Here is a 21,505-nt window from a genome sequence, read left to right as displayed (position 1 = left end):
AAAAGTTTTCCATTAAAAGCATTTTTGGAAAAGAGCGTCTAGATTAGCACGGATGCTTTTCCGCAAAAGCACTTTTGCAGAAAAGCGTCCGTGCCAATCTAGACGTGCTTTTCCACAAAAAAGCCCCGATCGCCATTTTCGCGATCGGGGTTTTTTTGCGCAAAACAAATCTCAGCTGTCTACACTGGCCCTTTTGCTCAAAAGGACTTTTGCCCGAATGGGAGCAGCATAGCATTGCCGCAAGAAGTTGGAGCAAGAAACCCTCTAGTTTGACAGTATTTTGACATTATTTCGAAATAACTGCCTGCTGTGTAGACGCGGACTAAGCAGATGCTAATTATTTTGAAATAATATTGCTGTGTAGACGTACCCTAAATATTGCAGTATTTTGGGCAAAAGTTTGAAGTTTCTTCTTATGGAAGGGAAGACTCTCTCAGCCAGCAGCTGAGGCTAGTTAAATCCAGGCTATTAGATGGACCTTGTTAACAGTGAGTAACCACTGGATAAGCTTTGCAAGGGATAGGGTGGATTCTCCATGGGGTGAAGTCTTTAGGGCTAGAGTCGATGGCTTCCTGAAAATATGCGCTAGCATGGGCTTGTGGCAGGGTTAATGGGCAGGACTGTCCTTACGCATCCGCACAATGCACAGCTGCATAGGGCACCACTGTGCCCCAAATTCAGTAGTGCCCTATGCTTAGGGTTGCCAGATGGTTGAAACAAAAATACCGAACCCCCCCCCCCCCCCCGCAAAAAAAAAAAACACCGGGAAAGAATTCTGTTGAAGGAGGGGAAAAAATGGGGGTGGGGGGAGACCAAAGTTGTTGAGCAAAAAAAAAAAAAAAAGAATTTAAAATAAAACAGCATGTCCCCTTTAAGGGTGAGTGCAGGGATAGGAACAGGGGAGCGGTTGGTCAGCAGCCATTTTGTGCTGGCAGCCTTGCAGAACCAGGTAAGCATGGGGGCTGGGGTCGGGGGGTTGGGGTTGTTGGGAGCCAGAGGGAGGCCGGGTGCTGAGTGTTTGTAGGGTTGCCAGGTGCCCGGCATTTTCGCCTCCTGGCCAGGGAAAAAAATCAGAAAATACTGGACATTTTAGGTGTCCGGCATTCTCTGAATTTTTTTACTGGACAGGGGGCAAAAATACCGGACTGTCTGGGTGAATACCGGACACCTGGCAACCCTACCTATGCTGCATATGTCTAGTGTGGGGCCCTGCTTTTCCAATCCCATAGCTCCTGCTCCACTTCCCGGCCAGCAGCTCCGGCAGGCTGCACTGCTCCCCATTCCACCTGCTCCCCCGCCAGCCTCCCTGTCTTGTTCCTCCTTCCCCTACTCCCAGCTCCTGCCTCCACAGCCCCCTCGTTTTCAAGCCCATCTGTTCCCACTGATGGCCATGTTGTACATAATGCATGACTTTCTGACAATGGAGAGCCTCAGGCTTGTGAGCGCTCTGTGTCACGGCCCTGCGTCTGCCACCGCCAGCCCTCGATGCATGGTTTATAATCCATGTATTATGGGCCAAGCCCTGAGGGCCCTTTGCTCACACAAACGCCAGCTGAAATCAATGGGCATTTGTGTGGCTATCCAGCCAGGACCGCCAATGTGGGCCTGTTTCCCAGGGTGGCCGGATTAAAGAGGTCGGAGTGCATTAGAGAGAGAAGGTGGGTGAGGGAGATCTGAAGAAAAGCTCTGTGTGGCTCATACACGCCTCTCTTTTGCCAGCAGACGGTAGCCCAATAAAATATATTACCTCACCGCCCTTCTCACTCTGGTAGGAAGTTAGTCCCCAGAAGGGGGCTAAACAGGGGGAGGGAGAGCTCTGTGGTTTGAGCATTCGCCTGCTAAACTCAGGGTTGTGAGTTCAATCCTTGCAGAGGCCATTCAGGGATTTGAGGCAAAAATTTGTCAGGGATGGTACTTGGTCCTGCTGTGAAGACAGGGGACTGGACTTGACCCCTTATTCATTGTTTTCCTTTTTTTCCTTTGGCCAATACCAAGCAGGCTTTCTAATGGCGTTTGAAATCCACTCTGGGTTATTTGGCTGATTTCCATGTCTGGGTCACAGGCCACAGGCATGGGGGGAAGGTACCTTGTCGCTGTTTGGAAAGGCATGCTGGCTAGCCTGGAGGCTGGAGCTACAGAAGCTAGCTCAGCCCCTAAATACACCATGGAGGTTAGAAGCCACTGAAGCTGTTAACTTCCTCCAGCTCTTTCAGCCTTGGTTAATCATTGAGTGTGGAGGCCTTTTTGCAAAATCCCAGACAAGAACCAACACAAGCATATTTTCTACTGGATCGCCTGCTCCGCAGAATACATCTGATCCCTGCTTGCAAACTACACGGATGCCTGGCACCAGCTTTAAAAAGTTCTTTTGTAAAGTTCTTCCCCAGCTGGAAGAAAAGTTTGGAAGTCCAGGTGTGCCTGAGTCCTGCGCTTGCAGCCTGTCCGATCCCCCGTGCCGAGCAATGGGAACAGATCGTTTCTGCCTGCAGCAACAGAATGACTCCTGCTCGTTGTCAGAATAAGGGAAAAGAAAAACCCGTCGTGTTGGAACAGGAGCAGCAAAAGGCAGCACCTTGGCACCCGCCAAGAGAAAAGAACAGCTTCTGCTGGCAGAGCTGGGGATGGGGGGCTGACCTCGCGCCCAGCCCAGGCAAGAGCAGTTAAAACAGGAAGCGCTACGTTCAGAGCTTTTCACCACAAGATCCTGAGAAAGGAGGAGGCAGTTTGCCTGAAATCTCCCTTCTGTGGTCCCCTTGCCTCACTCATTTCTCCTCCCCCCCCCCCGTCACGTGTTCTCTTACTCTACTTCACCCTCTTTCCCCTGTTTTCCTATTTCCCCCCTCCCTCAACAAATCCCTCTCCCTCTTGCTTTCTCTTGGCACAAATTGTTAACAGAGAGGGCAAATAACCATTGACACAAACAACCCTCCGCAGTGGGGGAGTCTTTATCTGGTAAGGTCTTCAGTTCCAGCCTCAATGTTTTTCTCAAAGATCTGCCTTCGCCAAACACAAGTGATGGAGATCATTAAAGGGAGAACTGGGCAAAGCGAATGGCCTGTGACATACAGAAGGTCCGACGGTATGATCCAGTGGCCCCCTGTTTCCTTCTATCTCCCTGTGATGCGGGGTTCACCCCACACTAGAGCAGAAAGGGTTAATGTGGCCCAGGAGGAATTCAGCAATCTGATAGGCCACCTGTGAGGGGAAAGGGGGCTGGCTGAACAAGCCCTCATTAAGGATGGAGCCCAGCTGAGTCGAAGGTACAGGGCATGCAGGCAGCAGGGTAATCCACTGGTGCGCTGCGATGTATTTTGTCTCCGTTGACCGTCCGCTGTCACAGCCCCGCCCCCTGCTCCAGCTGGCCGTGGCTCACCATTCCTGGCTGCCGGAAGTGGCGGGAAGTGGCAGCCAGCACATCGCTGCGGCCCATGCCACTTCCCGCAGCTCCCATTGGCCGGGAATGAAGAACTGCAGCCATGGGGAGCTGCAGCAGGCAGTGCCTGTGGCCAGTCAATGCAAATAAAATGCCTTGTGCCCCCCCTCTTCCCCCGCTCAGCATATTACCCTGTTGGATCACATGCCAAAGGCTGCAATGCGGGGACTAGAATAAAGCTCAGAGTTTGTAGCAGAAAGGGGCTGGAGTGTGGAAGCTTCTTTGGGCTTACAGAGGGAAAGAGGAGACCCAGGGAGAGAGAAGAGGCCCTGCGATCCTGGCTCTGGAGGCAGGGTCTACCTAGAAGGGAGGGGGAGCAGAAGCCCGGTAGGGGTGGAGTAGGAAAAGACTCAAAGAAGCGGCAGCAAGGTTTGGGGTGGTGTAGCCCCTGGCTGGTGACTGGCGGCTGTCGTTCATCTGAAAAGCAGCAAACGCTCCCCAGGGTTCTCCAGAGCCACGGTGTCTCTTTGAAGAGAGGCATCTGCTGTGCTTGGGTCAATGGGGGTCATTGCAAGGTGATCCAAGCTAGGGGCGGTTTCTTTGGCTTGTGTCTCCAGTTCCTTATCCCAAGAGTCAAACCAAGGAATGTGGGATTTGGTAATAAAAGCCGGAGGATTTGCAGTTGGAACAAACCCAAGCATGTAAAGGCTTGTTGCAGGAGCATGAAGGTAGAAACCCAAGACTTATTCTGGCTTTAGTTTATGCAAGGACTTTAAATTCCATCTCACTGGCAAGTCAGTGCTGTATGCAGGCCTCTGTTTAGAGGTGACAATGAAAAACCTACCCCATCCGTCTAACCCACTGCTTGCCAGCAGCATGTAACAACACTGCACACCTGATGTTATGGCGTCTGCAGCCCCCTATGCCTGGGATAGTCCGGTGGACACTGTGTGCTCAATGGGACAGAGCAGAACTGGTCTGGCTTAAAACAATGCCCCAAATCAAAGGGTCAAGACCAGTGGTTCCCTATAAGCGGTGCGCTTGTGCAGCCGCTCAGGAAAAATGTACAGCACTGCAGAGCATTGGAGCAGGAAAGCAGCAAGTAACTTTTTTTCTCCCAGAGAGCAAAGTGCCTGTGTACAGCTCCAAGCACTCATGGAGTTGAACATCGGAAGCAGGTTGGGAGTCAAGTGGTGGATGAGGAGAACGCATTCAGAGAGGGGCATGTTTCCCAGGTCTGAAAGGAGGCACTCGGGTTTAAAGAGAGAGGGGAGCAGTGTCTGCCAGTCCGTCTGGTTGCCTCCTTGCGGAGAAGCACACACAGAAAGAAATCGGTTTCTGGAAGAAGCAGCCGCCCCCCGGACTCTGGAACCTCGAAGGAGCAGAGAGGGCAGAGACGGAGGGCATCCCAGTGGAAGAGATACTGGCTGAGTGAGTGAAGAGAAGAAGAGACCAGTTTTGTTCTGCATTCTCCTTGCTTTCAAGACAAATGACCCCGACCACCCTGTAACCCCAAAGTCCTCATTCCTTCCGCAGCATCCTCTCCTCACCCGCAAACTCCCCGTGTACTGGGACACAACTTACATCCAAAATGGACTTCCACGTCCAAAATGCAAACGTTTCCGGTGAATATTCTATCCCACGAAACCACAGCTGGGCTGGACTGGTAACAGTCCATTGCCAGTGGTGGGAGGCTATTGTCTTCACTGTGCTTATTCCTTCCTCTTATTAGCTTTTCGGCTACGTCTAGACTGGTATGATTTTCCGCAAATGCTTTTAACAGAAAAGTTTTCTGTTAAAAGCATTTGCGGAAAAGAGCGTCTAGATTGGCACGGATGCTTTTACGCAAAAGCACTTTTTGCGGAAAAGCGTCCGTGGCCAATCTAGACATGCTTTTCCACAAAAAAACCCCGATGGCCATTTTCGCGATCGGGGCTTTTTTGCGGAAAACAAATCTCAGCTGTCTACACTGGCCCTTTTACGCAAAACTTTTGCACAAAAGGGACTTTTGCCTGAACGGGAGCAGCATAGTATTTCCACAAAAAGCACTGATTTCTTACAGTAGGAAGTCAGTGCTTTTGCAGAAATTCAAGCAGCCAGTGTAGACAGCTGGCTAGTTTTTCCGGAAAAGCGGCTGATTTTCCGGAAAAACTGGCCAGTCTAGACACAGCCTTCGTGTATTTCTCCTCTTCCTCGCCACCCTCTCCCAGGTAGCTGAGAGAGGCGACAGGGTGGAGTCCTTTATGCTCGCTCTGTGCTTTGTGAGGAAGCCCCTTGTTAAGGGCCCTTTTTGCTCCCTTTAAAGCCTTCTATCGCTGAGAGAATGTCTTAAAGGGGACCCGATTCCTATCCTTCCACAGAACAGCTCCACTGTGTGTCGTATCTGCCAGTGTGTCTCATCTGCAAACAAGAGACTGAGAGGGGGAGGTTAGCCACTGTGGGCCCTTTCATTCTTGGCTTCTCGGAGATCACCCGCTAAATGACAATGGGAGGGGGGTTATGCTGATGGCCTCTGTCTACACTGAGACCATCTCAGCTCAGGAGGGCACCGGAAAACGTATCAAAAAAAGAGCCTGTAAGAAAATAGTAAGTGCCAGGAGCAATTCTCTTCCCCAGGCAAGGCACTGTCAGACTGGCAGTGCTCGGTGGCAGAAGGGCCTGCTTGGACATGTTTATTTCCTGCTGCTACATTTCGTCGTCATGTGGGGTGACTGGTTGTTCCAGGGGGCAGGGTTCTTGCTGTGGGCAGGGAGTAAATGAACCTTTCTTTATAGGCCACATTATTGGGAAAGATGAGGGAATTTAAATGCCAGAGGGTCACAAAAGCTTTCCGGGGCTAGGACTGGCGCAGGAGCAAGAAGGGGCAGGGTAGGGTAGGCTAACCTAGTGCCTGGCAGTCCCAGCAGACAGGGCAAGAACTGAATGGGTGTGGAGACTGAACACCGCCTCGCCTTTGGAGGAGGGGGACTGTGTGGTTGGGGGAGGTACCATGGAGGTTTGTGAGTGCATTGTGGGTAAGGAGAGGCCGCTGCCTCTTGCGTGGCTCAGGAGATGCCTTCAGCCCACAGAGCTGTCAATCTGACCTTTCGCCAGCACTAGGCTCCCAGGGCAAGCCAGCTCTCTCGCTAGCTGCTGGAATGTATGCGCGTTGCTGATAAGGTCCAGCTGGGCTCTTTGGGAGAGGGCTGTGTGGATGGAGACTGTCTTTACCGGCCCTTCTGTCGGGTGGATTTTCAGAGCAACCTGAGTGTGCACCTTATGCTGGCTAGTGCCTGAGCGCAGCTGTGGGAGGGGTCTTAAGCAGAAATGGGGAGAGGGGAAATTATGGTTCTGGACCCATACAGGGAGGGATCTTTAAGGTGCATTCTTGCATGTGGTTAGTCCTGCCTTCTCTATGAGATGTGTGGGCATTTCTGCACCGCTGATCCTTGGGACTGAATCTTTCTGATTTGTTCCCAGTGCCATGGTAACATAAACTCTTATTTGCCCACTAAGCAAAAGCATTTTATCAAGGGCGATATTTCTGGAGACCTAGACTGGGGTGTTCTCCACATTTAGTAAGTTTCCTTCTGAGTGGGCTGAGGGGTTATGGCTCTGAAACCTTTGTGCCAATTCTCACCTCTTCAGTAGTTGCTAAACTCCGATGACTAACAACAATGGGCTTTGTGGTTTCCCCGTGAAATTACTCATCGTTCATTACTGAGGAACATCCAGAAAATAAGACTCCCAGTCATGCCTCGTAACAGACACTTCTGCTCCAACAAATTCAGTTACTCAAAATAGTCTCCTGTCTTAGGATGGAGGGTTCATCTCTGAGTGAGGTTGGTAGAATTTGGAAGTGACCAGTTATAGTCTTTTCTAGAGCCTTGCTGGATCTGGAATCCAAATCCTTTTAGAACCTATCATGTTCTTCCCTCCATGTAGGAAAAAAAGAGAGAGCGGCATGTTTTGCCTTGAAAAAGCATTCAGCATAAAAAACCTAAACTATTGGAAAAACCTCTCCAGAGCGTATTAAAAGCGCTAGATCAGTGGTGGGCAACCCGCTACCTGTGGCCTCCAGACTCCCTGGCTGCCCCTTTCCTCATGTGCCTCTCACGCACTGGGCACTGGAACCCCACACTTTCTACTCTTCCCCCTCCCTCCAAGAGCTGGAACGCCGTGAATCAGCTGTTCGCAGAGTTCCGGCTCGGGGAGGGAGAGGGAGAATCAGGGATGGGAGCGTGAATCAGGTGATTAGCGTGCTCAGAAAGTGCTGGGAGCACGTCATACAGTGATCATGCCGTTTAATGACCAAAGAGGGTTGTCAAAAAGGACATTTCCTTTTAGAATCCTAGAACACTAGAACTGGAAGGGACCTCAAGAGGTCATCGAGTCCAGTCCCCTGCCCTCACGGCAGGACCAAATACTGTCTAGAAAGACCATTCCTGATAGCTGTCTATCCAACCCACTCTTAAATATCGCCAATGCTATCTCTTGGTGCGGGTATACCTGCCTCTTGCTCTCACTGCCCGGTGGGGCAACTGATTGCAAGGAACAATATTAAAACCAATTTTTTTTATTCTCATGGATGCTCCCAAAGAGGTAAAACAATCTCCTTTCCTTCTGAGCACCTCTTGGCTGAATCTCATTTCCTTCTGAGCATCTCTGGGCTGCAAATAAAGGCTGGTACAGTTGGTGGGAGTGCCAGTGACAATCTGCCTCTTAGCTATGGGAGCCAACAGCCATGCTAGGCCCTAGAGCAAGGTGAGGAGAGGGGCCCCATGTGGAAGGGGTGGGGCACCTCCACGTCCTCAAGCAGCCCTAAGAACGCAGCCGTATGATGCTCCAGTGGCAATTTAAAGGGCTTGAGGCTCTAAGCCCCCTTTGAATCACTCAGTTGCCCTCTTTGCTGCCCCTGTTGGCAGGCTTGCTCTTAGCAGAGATTGTCCCTGGGGATTTGGATGTTTTGAAAGAGTCACCCTTAAACTGATCCATTTCATTCAAGGCCAGCTGTAATTTAGCAGCTATGCCCGTTGAGGTGCTGAGTAAGCTCTCCGCAACACTCCATGCAGTCTAGGAAGACAGAGCCTGCTTAGGCCTTACCTGTGACAGGATTAATGGTGAAGCACGCATGAGCATTTCCATGTAGGATTTGGAAAGTCAGCTTCCCTGTGGAGCTGGAGTCAGGGTCCCTGGCATCAAGCTGAAGGACAGAAGTATTCACTGGGGAGTTCTCCATGACAGAGGCAAAAAAGATGGGTCTCGACATCTGGGGCGGGTTGTCATTGATGTCGGTGACTTCAATATAAACCTCGGCCACAGAGGACAGAGGAACGGAACCCCGGTCAACAGCTAACACGGTCAGCCAGTAGTGAGATGTGGATTCTCGGTCCAGCGGTCCCACCGTCTGAATTGTACCTAGGAGAGTTACAACAGGTTCTTTCAGTGGATTCCAAGAACTCCAAAAACTATGAACAACAATTCCCTTTAAAAACTCTGGGTTGGGTTTGTGTGTGGTCCACTAGCAGTCCTATGTTACCATGCAGGAGATCTGAGTCTGGTGCATGGGGTCGGCATGATCCTAGAGATGCAGCTGCATGCCTTGGGGTTGTTAGATGGTGGAGGGAGAGAAAGGGATCTGAAATACTGCAGGAGGAGATCCTGATGACTGAAGGGAATCTCAATTTCATACCCTCTTGGTCCAGCTGAGGAAGGGGCACGCAGACCTCACTGCTATGGGAGTTACAGCTGGCCAAGGAAATCCCAGATGTCTGCAGTGAAAACCAGGAAGAGGACATGGAAAGTGTGTCTGGGGCATGTCCCAGTCCCAAGTTCCCCTGAGCAGATAGTGGGGCTGTTATGGGGCTTTGGCTGCTCTTTCAAGCTGTCTTCTCCTTGCCCACCTCCCTCAATAGGCAGGAGGTGCACACAGCCTGCTCCCCACCGGCATGAATTCCCGTCAGGAGCAGCTACCCCATGGATGATTTCAGCTAGCGCATGAGGATGCGCATTGCCCTCCCCATGGAAGGTCTGACATCATGGGCTTTGCAAACAAAATACAGAAAAATTCTGGCAGGTCAAAATTCAGACCAGCCAGAGGATGTCATTTAAAATAGTCTTCACAGCACCCCACCACCCAGTATGCCTCTATAGTGGATCCTCATTACCTGTGTCCTCTTCAATGTGGAAGACAGCTAGGCCAGTGCCCTCTCTGATGGAATATTGGAGTTCTCCATCCTTCCCCTTATCGCCATCCTGAGCTGTTACCGTCATCACCGATGTGCCCTCCGGGCTGTTCTCCTGCACCCAGCCGCTGAACACAAAGGAGGTAAAGTGAGGCGGGTGCAGGTTCTCATTGACATCCAGGACATCAAGCGCCACGTGGCAGAATGAAGAGCGAGAGACTGGCCTCCCGCCGTCGCTGACATGCACGGTCAGATTGTAGAAATCCCGCGTCTCATAATCCAGCTCTTTCTCCACCTGGAGAGCCCCCGTCAGCCTATCCATGTGGAACGTCCTCTCCTCATTGTTGATAAGACTGTATTTTACCTCTCCCCCAGAGCCAGTGTCAGGATCAAAGGCTTCTAGGAAGAGAAGAATGGTCCCTAGGGGCAGGTCTTCAGGGACCTTCACGTGGTTCTGGGCTGGGAGGCAGCGTGGGGGATTGTCATTTACATCTTCCAAAGTCACAACCAGATCAGTGACTGAAAACAGCTGGTGGCCCATTCTAGGCTGGTCCCTGGCTTCAATTTTTAGCATATAGCGAGGCCACAATTCTCTGTCCAGGGGGCCCGTTACTGTCACCTCCCCAGTGACACTGTTAATGGCAAATTTATCAGTGGGGGTTAGGAGGGAATATTTCACCTTCCCGTTGTCATCTGTATCAGCATCTTCCGCTCTGACCTGCGCGACAGTGGTCCCTTTTGTGACATCTTCTGGTATCGCTGCCCAGTATGCCCCTTGTGAGAATTTTGGAGCATTGTCGTTGGCGTCCAACACGTTGACTGCCAAGAGTTTCCACGATGACTTCTGAGGCGTGCCCAGGTCATACACAGTAATGTTAAGGATGTAGAAGCTTGTTCGTTCATGGTCTAAAGGGGAGAGAACATGGAGGAAACCCCTTTCTATGTCAATTGTAAAGCAACTGTCCTCATTCCCATCAGCGATCACATATACCAGTTTGCCGTGAAAGCCAGGATCGGGGTCAACCGCTGCCAGGTCAACAATGGTTGAGTTGACTGGGACTGTCTCCAGGACATCGATAGACCTTGGAAAGTTGTCCTCAAACCGGGGTGCATGATGATTCACGTGATACAGGTTCACAGCGGTTTCCTCCTCCAGGCCTTGGTCCTGAGACAGAGATTCAATGGAGTGGATTATATTCTCCGTTAGCTGTTGCAGTACCCCTGTCTCCTCGCACTGCATGTGGACTGGGAAGTCTGGGCCAACCACAGTGATGTTCACGGATGTAGGCAAAGCATCGTTCTCTCCGTCCGTTGCGGTTATTTGCAGAGAATAGAAGGGCGGTTGTCCGGCAGGTAGATCTCTGAGTGAGGTTCTAAGGGAGAGGACCCCAGAGATGGGATTCATGTCAAAATGCTGCAGCTCGTTGCCTGAAAGGATTTTGTATTTGATATGCTGCAGCTCATCTACATCAATGGCGGATACAGTGACCACGGGATGCCCGATCGATAAGTTTCGGGGGATGCTTCCATTGCAGTTGGCTTTCTCAAATACTGGGGCATTGTCATTAAGGTTGCTCAAGATGAGGGAAACATAAACTTCGGTCTCATGGCGGAAGGGGGAGCCCCAGTCTGATGCCCAGACACGCAGATGGTACCATCTCTGCATCAGTTCATAGTCCATTGGCTTGGAGGTGGAGATGACACCTGAAAATGGATCAATAACGAATGGAGCAGCTCTCTTGTTGGCTATGGTGTAGGTGACAATCCCATTCTCCCCCTGGTCAAGGTCGGTAGCCTTCACTGTTAAGATGCTGGTGCCAGGCGGAAGGTTTTCATTGAAGCTGTCGCGGTACGAAGACTGAGTAAAACTTGGAGCGTGGTTGTTGCAATCAGTGACATCAATGACCACAGCCGCATAGGCCTGACTGTTGGCTGTTGTAACTTCAAGTTCAAAGTGAGACTGGTCTTGGAAGTCCATCCTTCTGACAGTCGTGATCAGCCCAGTTTGAGGGTTGATTTTAAACCCTGTGCTGTCGGGAGTGGGTCTCAAAATATACTTCAGATGTGGGAAGACTGGAGTGACTTTAACCATAGTAACTTGGCTCCCAGGTGGGGAAAATTCACTGAGCCGGGCCCTGTACACTTCCTGCTCAAATCTGGCTGAGACGTACTTGGAAGGAGGGATGTGGATAACTCGAACCTGAGAGGTCAGAGGTGGTTTGCTCTTGTCCGTGGCCTGCAGACTGAGATTGAAACCCCAGGGGTTAGCCAGCCAGTCGATCTCTTTGGTGGACACGATCATGAATTCATTGCTCCCAACAAAGGATCTGATGGCTTTGAAGTGTCTTCCTGGATCTCCGGCCACAATATCAACTGAATCGACCCCGGCTTCTGAACCATTCGCGTCCACAAACAATGTGGCATACAGGAGGTCCTCATCAGAGTCAGATGGTGTCACTATCACTGAAGTAATAGCTGGGGGCTTCCGGACAGATGGCTCCACTTGGACCACCAGACTAGCCAGGTTTCCAAATCCATTGCCCTCTGAGATTTTCCTCATTCTGTCCACAGCCAGGACCTGCAGCTGGTGTTTCCCTCGGTGGGTGCTGTTCAGCTTCCCGGCTGTCATCACTACGCCACTGGTAGGGTGCACCGTGAACAAGTGTGAGCGGGTGTGGAGAGTGTAATAGAACTCTGCATTCTGACCCACGTCGGCATCCGTGGCGCTGACCACGCTGATGGCGGTTTTCGGGGGGGTGTCGTCTCCGACGATGACTTTGTATGAGGGGGGTGAGAAGAGAGGTTTCAAGTCATTCCTGTCCAGAATGCGGATCAGCACTTTGGCCCAGCCGTCATAGGCAAAAGCTTTCTCTGTCGCTTGAATTATTAACAGGTAACGGTCTTGGACCTCCCTGTTTAAAAGCGCCGTGTTCCCGCTCCTCATTCTGATCCTCAAGAAGCAGAAATCCCCAACCATGTGCTCCTCGGCTTTAAAGAGGCTGTCGCTGTCCCCAGAAGCGATTCGGTATCTGATGGCCCACGCTGGGTCTGTCACGTGAATGCCCATTTTGACGTAGCTCTCGACGTAGGTCTTGGGGGCAGAATTCTCGTAGATTGTGGCGTTATAAAAAGGGTGAGTAAAGTGCAAGGGGGAGGAGCTGCCTTTCTCAGAGCGCCCCCCGCAGGCCAGACAATGCATCAGAAATAAAGCAGAGCTCAGGACACGCTTCGTTGTAGCAATTCCCATGGTGTGCGAGGGGAGTAGTCTCCTTGGGTCCTGAAGGAAGGCAAAGAATGAACGTGTTAGTCTGTAATGTTGAAAACTTTAAAAACAATGAAACCACCTGAGAGACAACATCGGGGCTCCTACAACTGCTCATCCTCGAATGTGATCTATGCCATCAAGCGCCAGCAATGCCCCCTTTGCCGTGTATATAGGCCAAACCGGACAGTCTCTGCACCCCAGGATTAATGGACACAAATCAGATATGGTAACACACACGAACCCGTAGGGGAACATGTTAACCTCCCTGAGCATTCAGTCATGGATTTAGAAGTAGCCATTCTTCTACAAAGGAATTTTATCACTCAGTTACAGAGGGAAATAACTGAAATGGAATTCATTTACAAATTTGACACGATCCGTTTGGGCTTGAATAAAGATATTAACTGGGTAATGCACTGCAAAGCCAATTTCCCCTGCCTTTGATATTTTCTTTTACACATCAAAAGCTATGACCAACCTGACTTAATTAACATAATTAATACTGGCCTTACAATTGACAGGTAACTGCTTTTGCTGTTGTATATACTCTGGATTTTGTAATTTCCACTCCAACACATCTGATGAAGTGCCTGCTGGACCGTGGATATTGCTGGACCAGAGATTCCTAAATTTTAGAGGTGTAACCTGTATTACAGGTACCCCTCTTTGCGGTAAAGGATGAAACCAAGGCTACTCACTAGTAATTCAAGCTATTTATAGGTGCCTATATTTCCTTTGGATCTCCCAGGAGATCGCTATCTGAGGCTGTTCCTTCCTCTTTTAAATTCAAATTGCATATCAAGTACCTGCCAGCTGTTTGGCACCTTACTAATTTAAACAAGCAGGACTTGTTTTTCCAGGTGCTTTTTTCTCTCTTAAGATTTATCTCTTTAAAAGCCAGGACTGGTTCGATTTCCTATTTACACCAAACAGTGGGAACAAATTATCCGCACCCAGGCTTGTGCGCATGGGCATCAGCTTCTCTTGTGGCGATGGCTAATGACTGATGAATAAAGGGCTATACACGAGACTCTGTCATTCACAGCCAAGCTTCATTAATAAGTAAAGGCCTCTCAGCCAGCAGTCTAGCTGACTGGTGCTCCTGGAACAAGACAGCTGATGTGTAGCCGTAGCATATGTGGCTTGGGCCACATGGATGATCAAATGTCCGAACCAAAAACCAATGTCCTGGGGAGCTAGTATAGAGTTGGCCAAGTCCAGAGCATTTTGCTACTGTACTATTTCCCTTCCCCAAATCTCGACACTCACTGAGTCCTGAGCCAGCTATGCAACACGTTTGCGTAAAAAAGAGAGAGCTGTGTGTATGAGAGCGAGCGAGCTGTGCTCTTAAAAGATCTGCTTCTTGCTTAGAGGGCTGAAGACTCTGGCAGCATGTCGGGACTTGTCGGAAGCTGCTTCTTTTAGTGGCTGAAGCTAGAAAGAAGATGTGTGGGTGTGTTTGTGGGGGGGGGGGGGCGTCCCGCCGGCCTGCAGAGCAGGAAGAGTTTCTTGTCTCCTACAATCCACGTGAGCAGAGGGAGCCAGTGCTTGAAAAAGAAAAAGTGAAAGAGACAGACAGCGCTTAAGAAGGGCAGATTTTCCAAATGACAGCAGAGCATTAATGGTCACATCTGGTACCTTTTCTCTAGCAGGGCCAATGCCGAAAGCTTGAGCATAAAGCAAAACATTCCTCCAACCGCTGCTGAAAGAGTTCAGTTTAACTGCCCTTATTCTCAGCGTTTGCAACGACTGACACTATTTTACATATATAACGATGGCTGAATTCTACCCTCTGGAGGCCTTTGTGCGAGTCCCATTAACATCAATAGGAGCTGTGTTGGCAAGTGTGGCAGCAGAATTTTGCACCTCACCAAGCCTGTTCCCTTCCCTTCTCTCTCCCAAAAATGCCTCTCTCTTATCCTTTGGGGAGTGGACAATAACCCTTGCTCCTGCTCCTCATGAGGAATAAGCAAAGCCGCTGTGTGGATGATGCAGAAACTCAATGTAAGATATATCAACTCCAGCTACATAATGAACAAAATCAATTTGACCTTCTGCTGTAGTGTAGACAGGCCAGGCCTAAGGGAGAAAGAATGTTAGGGTGAGCCCGGGAAGTAAGTAATTCTGGGATTCTTGGTGCTTACTTCAGGGATCCCTGATTCATGGGTTAGGTGTAGCATGCTCATAGGGGCTGGGTTTGGCCTATTGCTAAATAGAGAATATAGCCCTTTCTGGGTTTAAATTACTTTGTAGGATTCTAGAGGAGTGATATTATTCTCTATTAAATGTTAATATTCAAAATGGTCACGCTTTTCAGCAGGTTATTTTCTACAGGAAGCAAGAAAAACAACTCCCCTGACATCAAAAGCGAAGTATCAGACCCTTACAGCCGACTCTATTAGCCTCGTTTAGCAGGGACACGTTAATTGACTGTTTTTTTTCTTTTTTTCCCTCTTCCCTCTTTTTCCGCTTTATATTTCTCCCTCTGTGCCTCTGTCATCTGTAGAAGTGGGCTGTGCCCACGGAAGCTCATGATGCTCTCTATATTTTCTGGTGAGACTCTAATGCTGCAGGACCACTCGTTTCCTTAAGACAAAATACAGGACTATGTAGCACTTTAAAAACTAACAAGATGGTTTATTAGATGTTAGTCTTTAAAGTGCTACATAGCCCTGTATTTTGTCTCAGCTACACCAGACTAACACGGCTACATTTCTATCGCTATTCGTTTTCTTAAGTTTTTTAAAATCCACGTCTTTCGGAGCAGCGGCTCCAGGGATGACACGAGAACGCCATGACATGGGCTGGACAGGGGTCGCTGGCAAACGCTGTCTGTGAGGCAGCGGGGCCGACAGCCACTGCAGGCCCTGGGGCAAGGTATGTGTGGGGGCCAGCTCTGCACCCCCCCAGAAGGGGTCAGCCCTCAGGCGGAAGCGGGGGGACCCAGACCATGACGCTCACTGCAGCCTCTCGGAACTAAGCAGAATACCTTGCACAACGGTCTGGTGGCAATTCAAGGGCCCTGGAGCTCCGTCTGCCGCCCCTGCTGCTGTAGCAGTGTCAGCTGGGAGCTACAGGCCCCTTTGGATCACCGGGCCCCAGGGCAATTGCCCCATGGGCCCCCCTGTCGGTAGATCTGCTGTGGGGGTTAAATCCATGTCCTCTGTACCTTGCTTTGCAGCCCCAATCCCACAGAGGACACTTCCCGGTCTCAGGGAAGCTGTTTATTGACAGATCTCACACGCTCTCTCCTTGATCTACTGCCCTTTCCAGGAGCCTTTCCCCTCCTGGGCCTTTCCGGGGCACACCTGGGAGGGGGCTGTGCTTCTGCTCTCTGGCTGGAGAAGCCCTGAGCCTGCTACACCCTTCCCTGCAGTGCTCTGCTCCTTTGGGCCTGCCACCGTCCTCCCGGCACATGCATTGGCAGGGATTCTGCGGTTCTACACGTTGCTCCCTGTGTCCGTGCCAGCAGGTACATACCAGGAGATCATCCCTCCGTGCAGGAGCCCAAGAGGGACCCGCATTCCTCGCAGGGCGGAGTCCTGCAGACTCAGGTCCCGAGTAAATCCGTTGGCTGTGCTTTTAATCCGGCTGCGTGTTAACTGAGGAACTGCCTTGGTAACTCTGAATTAAATATCCCAGGGGAGACTGGATGTTAAAAGCGTGTCCCAGAAGCCGGGGGACTGAAATGAAGAGTCGGGCATGGTGATGAGGCTCAGAGGGGGAAATCCTTTAGATGGGTGGAAACTAAACGATTACCAATAGCAGTTTTCCCCATGGGGGGCAGGTGGTGTAGGCTAGGGTGAGGCCAAAACTGCCTGCACTCCCTAGCCGCCAGGGAAGGCTGGGGCCACGGCACAGCAGCCCTGCTCCCCAGCCACCAGGGAGGAATGGGGCAATGGTGCAGCAGCCCTGCTCCCTGGCCACTGCAGCATGGCAGCCCTGAGCCCCCAGGTGGCCATGAAGGTTCCCGTTGGGGGTGGGCAGGGTTTGGATCCAGGGGCGGGGCCTAGGGTGGAAGGGGCGGGGCTGGGGCTTGCCTTCCCCAGCTGGGCCTTGTTCCCTTAAGCTGAGTGCTTGGGCAGCCATGCAGGAGAGATTCAAATGCCACCCAGCAGATTACCAGAGTGGCCACAGCACCTCCAGCCATCAGCATGTGTTTCTATTGGTGGTGCACATCCACACATGCCCTGGTGCACATGACAAAATTTATTCTGCACACGGATGGGAAAAGATTCGAGAAGGAACATTGCCAGGAACTGCAAGATAAAGGCCAGGCCCAGTTACCCAGTGTGGCTCCCGCTGAGCACGTGACCCAAAAGTTGTGAGCTGTCTCTTGCCATGTCCCAATGACGCCAGTTTTTGATTCTGCAGTAGCAGGACAAGTCATGATGTAATATTTGGAGCTTGCATGCTTTGGGGTGCGCCTCAGAAAAGCAGGGAGAGAGTTGCAGAAAGGGGGTGGGGGACCAGCGACAGTGAACACCCTGAGTTCTAGCCCCTCCAAGAGAAGCACCCCAAAATTAACCAAACTCAAGCAAGTTAATAGGGAACATAGCTGTTGAACTGAACACGGGCCTCGCTCCTTTCAGTGCCTAGAATTTGGACCCTCCTCGAGACCCCTCTGAGCTCTGGACGTGCCAACCCCCTACAGATCCGACAGGAGCCACTGGGATTGGGGGAAGCTCAGACCCTTTGTAAACTCAGGCCCATGGGAGTTAGGCACCTCCATACCATGAAGGATCTAGAGCAGGGCTGGGCAAGATGCAGCCCGGGGGCAGGATCCGGCCCGCCTAACACTTTGATCTGGCCCGCGGATTGCATCTGGCCGCTTTCTATTTATAGCCTGTTGCCTGTGCCACCGAATTTCCCGGCAGTGGCTCAGGCAGCAGGATCCTATTTAAATGGTCCATGGCTCTCATTCGCAGCGCTACCCCAGCAGCGGCTGGAGCTATGAGCCCTTTAAATAGCCGCAGCAACCCCGGGCGGCTGCCTGGCCACGTGGTAGCAGCAGGGCCGGGAACCGTGAGTCCTTTGCTGTGTGGGGAGGAGCTAGTCCCCAGCCCTGCCCCTTGCACCCCAGCCCCGCCCCTTCTGGGGGCGGAGCCAGCCTATGACCACATAGCAAAATTCATTTAGCGGCTCCCCTGAGAAAATTCTTGCCCACCCCTGATCTAGAGCAAGGTGTCTCAAATGGCGCACCCCCAGAACGGAGGCGCCGTCTCTGTGTAGCCCTTCGTGGCACACAGCTGTCATCGGGGGAAGATGGGTTCCATTGTAGTCCCCAGAGGTAGAAGTGACTGTTTGCTCCTCCCAGAAATCACAGAGTTTGCTCAAGCCAGCTGTTTGCCTCTTTTGCCAGAGGGTCTGGTCTGCACTCTGCCCCTAGAATACACCCTGCCTGCAACCTTCCCTCTGCACCGTTCCCCACAAGGCCTGGAGGAAAGACTGGGTTTGGGATTCCCATTCTCCCTTGATTTCTTGCAGGAGACCTACCCCGTGGTGCCATATATCCTCTAGCCTGCTCCTTCCCTGCATTTCCCACTCACCTGTTTAAAACTTTGCCCAGAGCCCCGCCAGAATAGCTGTCACGGGAGGAACATGCAGACACACGCCTATCTCTTTGTAGGCTGTAAAAGGGGCAAAAAGCCCTGTAGCTGCTCAAATGACAAATGACTGGGTCCATTTTATTGTGCTTCTAAAGTGCAAAGGTCACAAAGGAAGCAGGGACGGAGCGAAGGGAGCAAATTATTTAGCAGGCGCAAAGCCCGAGGGGGGAAGGAATCCAGGAATACACCTTCTGGTTCAGTATGTATACAAACGGGAGGGACGCTGCATGAGAACTTCGTGTAGGGCCAAAGGTTGCAAAATGAAAACAATAATGAATGTTGTTGAATATAGAAAATGTTGGCTTAAAAAGAATCTTTGCACCCAGAGGACATTTATCCAGGTCTCTAAAAACCCCTTTGACTAGCACTAAAGTCTTGTTAGAAAAACTGTATTTGCTTTTCACAGTTATATGCAATTTGCCAGTTTCTCAGCTTGGTCAGTATCAAAAAGACTGGTCAGTTTTATCTTGCAGCTCTTGGGTTTCCCGTTAGGTACACTGCTCAGATTCTTGCCATCTTTGAGTCATGAGGGCTAACGAGGCATGTTGTTGCTGTTTAATAAATGATGCCACCGGACTTTAAAACATAAAAACAATGTGATGGAACCATTTGTGTGGGTCTGATCTGTGTGGCCAACTTTCATGATTTTGTGGTGATTGTTGTCTCATGATAGTTGGGACTTTTCTTAAAGCACCACCTCCTGGAAACAGGTGTTTGATATGAGAATCTCTGTTTCAATTTTTAAAAGGAAAGAAAGTGTCTAGCCCTCACGGTTGTCAAGTAAAACTTGAAAATGCAAACCCAAAACACTGCCCCGCCACAAGACATCTAAACAGAATCCGTTTCATTATTTTAAAAATCTCATGATTTGTAAAACCAATCTTGTGATTTTTTTTTCCTGGGCCTTCCTCATGACTTTTGACCAGCTGGCTTTGGTGAGCTGCATGTGATGTGCAAACTTGTTGGGGGCCAGGTTTGACTGGATAGCACCTCTGTAAAGTAAAAGCATAGCTGATCGCACAATGAGATACTATTAACCCCTACTGCCTCCCACTCTCAAGCAGTGGTTTTTAAATGGCTTGGACAAAGCACTGAAAATCATTTCCTGAGTGCTAACCAGCCAGGGACTGCACGGCTGATCATTTAAAACCCGGTGCTGTGTGTTCATTTTATGCCCGAGGTCTGACTGTCAGCTTGAAACGACTCATTAAATGCTGTTCTTTGCTATGCTGGCCATGCTGCAGGTGGATAACTGACCCTGGATGGAAACAACATTACGCTCCAGTAGTTCTGGGGATCTCTGGTGGCATTGTTGGGTGAGGGCCTGAGACAGGAATTAAGCACCCAGAAAAGGAGGCAATTCACAGAGACTGCAAAACGGAGTGGTATGATTAGGCAGAGTAATGCGTGTAATACTGGGTCGGGAGGTGTATAATTTAAGCAATAGTCCTCTTCCTCTCCAGAAGTTCTTCCTCAGTGCTGGAAGAATCAGTTGGGGAGCCAACTAATTAGTTAGAGCCACATAACCAATGTGTGGCTAACACTTGCTGATTCTTCCTGCGCCACGGCTCTAAGATATAGTCTTTCTGAGCCATCCACACCGCGAAATCGCCCAGCTGGGCTCTTGTGTCTCCTTTGCTGCAGCATCCTCTGGCCTTAGCAAACGCAACATCACCCCACTCGTATCCACACAAATCGCTGCTGCAAAGGCACCGCTTGGACGGTATCTCCCCTCTGTTTGCAACCGGCTACTGGCTCCCCTTCTCGAACACAAGCTACTTCTCTTCAGTTCCACGTCGCTCCTTTCTCTGTGAATAACGCATGCGCCAGGCGGAGGGGTTTCTAGAGCCAGCGCGCCACCAGCACTGCCGGTGTGTAATGCTGCTTGGAAGAGTGCATGGTCCTGCAGCCGTCCACGAAAAAGTCGGAGCAGATCACCAGCCACAGGGCAGTGTCACGGCAGTATCGATGCCTCGATGAGACAAGAGACGACCGCCTGCAGAGAGATCACCGTCCCCTGTGTGGGCTGGCCTGTGATGCTTAGGAGAAAGCCAGCAGGGCTCAGCTTGGAGTATCGCTAGGAGGGTCAGTGAACTGGACTTGCATTGGCACCGCAACATCCAGCCCAGACGCTGCCTTGGTCCTGCTTTGGGCAGGGGGCTGGACTCGATGACCTCCTGAGGTCGCCTGGATTCTATGATTTTAGGCTCACCCTCTCTAGTCCGGCACTCCCTGGTCCGGCAACATCCGTGGTCTGGCATGATTTTTGTTGGCTAGATGTCCACTTATCGTGGGCATGGGCATGTTTCACGCGGTCCCAAAAAGTTTGTTTCCAGCCACCAGTCCTGGCTCTCAGGGTTCCGCGCTGTTGTTTCGCTCTAATTTACCCCTCAGTGTCTTCTCAGAGCCCAGGAGGCAGTGACAGCGTTGGTAATGCTGCTAGACAATAGAGACCTCCCGTGGTTCGGCATTGCTCAGGTCCCGAAAGGCTCAGCCTATTCTTGCAAGGCAGCATGGCTCTGACGTGGTTCCAGTCTCATGAGGCCATCAGAGCGCTTCATACACGAGATCAGATAATGTCTTGCAATGCCCTTGTCCCCATTTCACAGGCACATCAAGCAATTAAGTGCCCTGGCCTCTGTGTAGCTCTTCCAGCTTCTTCCTGCCCGGACAGCAAGAGGGAGCGACTCCAACCCCACAGACCAGCTGACCTAGGGGTAGCCGGCCAGTCTTGACATTGATCATCTCATCACACCAGGTAAGGAGGGCGGGCACCTCCCCGTGTGGTACAGACTCTGTGGCCAGGCTGCGGAGCACTGGCCAGCATCAGCTGCTGCTTGGCGTGGTCTTACGCCCAGGGGTTCCATCTGGTTTTGAGTGGGTGGCTAGTTGTGTGACTGCAACCAGGCACTGAGTCTGTGCCACATTGGTAGGTGGGCAGGTGGGTTCATCTAACCCCTTCCTGCCCTCTCCCTCCCTCCTTCATCTCCCACTCCTCCTCCTCACTGGTCCATTCTGCAATCCTCACTGACAGACAGCCCCCAACCTGCAGCAAAGACTCACCAGCAGCCACACAATGCACCTCAGGTACACT

The 21,505-nt window shown here is 51.0% G+C and overlaps 1 protein-coding gene across 1 annotated transcript in view; it reads right to left on the bottom strand.

Annotated features, from left to right (window-relative positions):
- FAT2 (FAT atypical cadherin 2) overlaps positions 1-21,505 on the bottom strand; it is an 89,427-nt gene that overhangs the window by 60,859 nt on the left and 7,063 nt on the right. The window contains exons 2-3 of the mRNA XM_075900583.2: positions 9,520-12,814; positions 8,456-8,770 (exon numbers count right to left, since the gene is read on the bottom strand). Coding sequence (XP_075756698.2) covers positions 8,456-8,770; positions 9,520-12,784 — 3,580 coding nt within the window. The 5' untranslated portion in view covers positions 12,785-12,814. The remainder of the gene's footprint in view (positions 1-8,455; positions 8,771-9,519; positions 12,815-21,505) is intronic.

This window comes from Pelodiscus sinensis, chromosome 16 (genome assembly GCF_052426305.1).
Source record: "Pelodiscus sinensis isolate ZL-2025 chromosome 16, ASM5242630v1, whole genome shotgun sequence".
Lineage (NCBI taxonomy): Eukaryota > Metazoa > Chordata > Testudines > Trionychidae > Pelodiscus > Pelodiscus sinensis.
The sequence above is the reverse complement of the archived record's forward strand: the minus strand, read 5'-3'. Positions and strand labels throughout refer to the sequence as shown.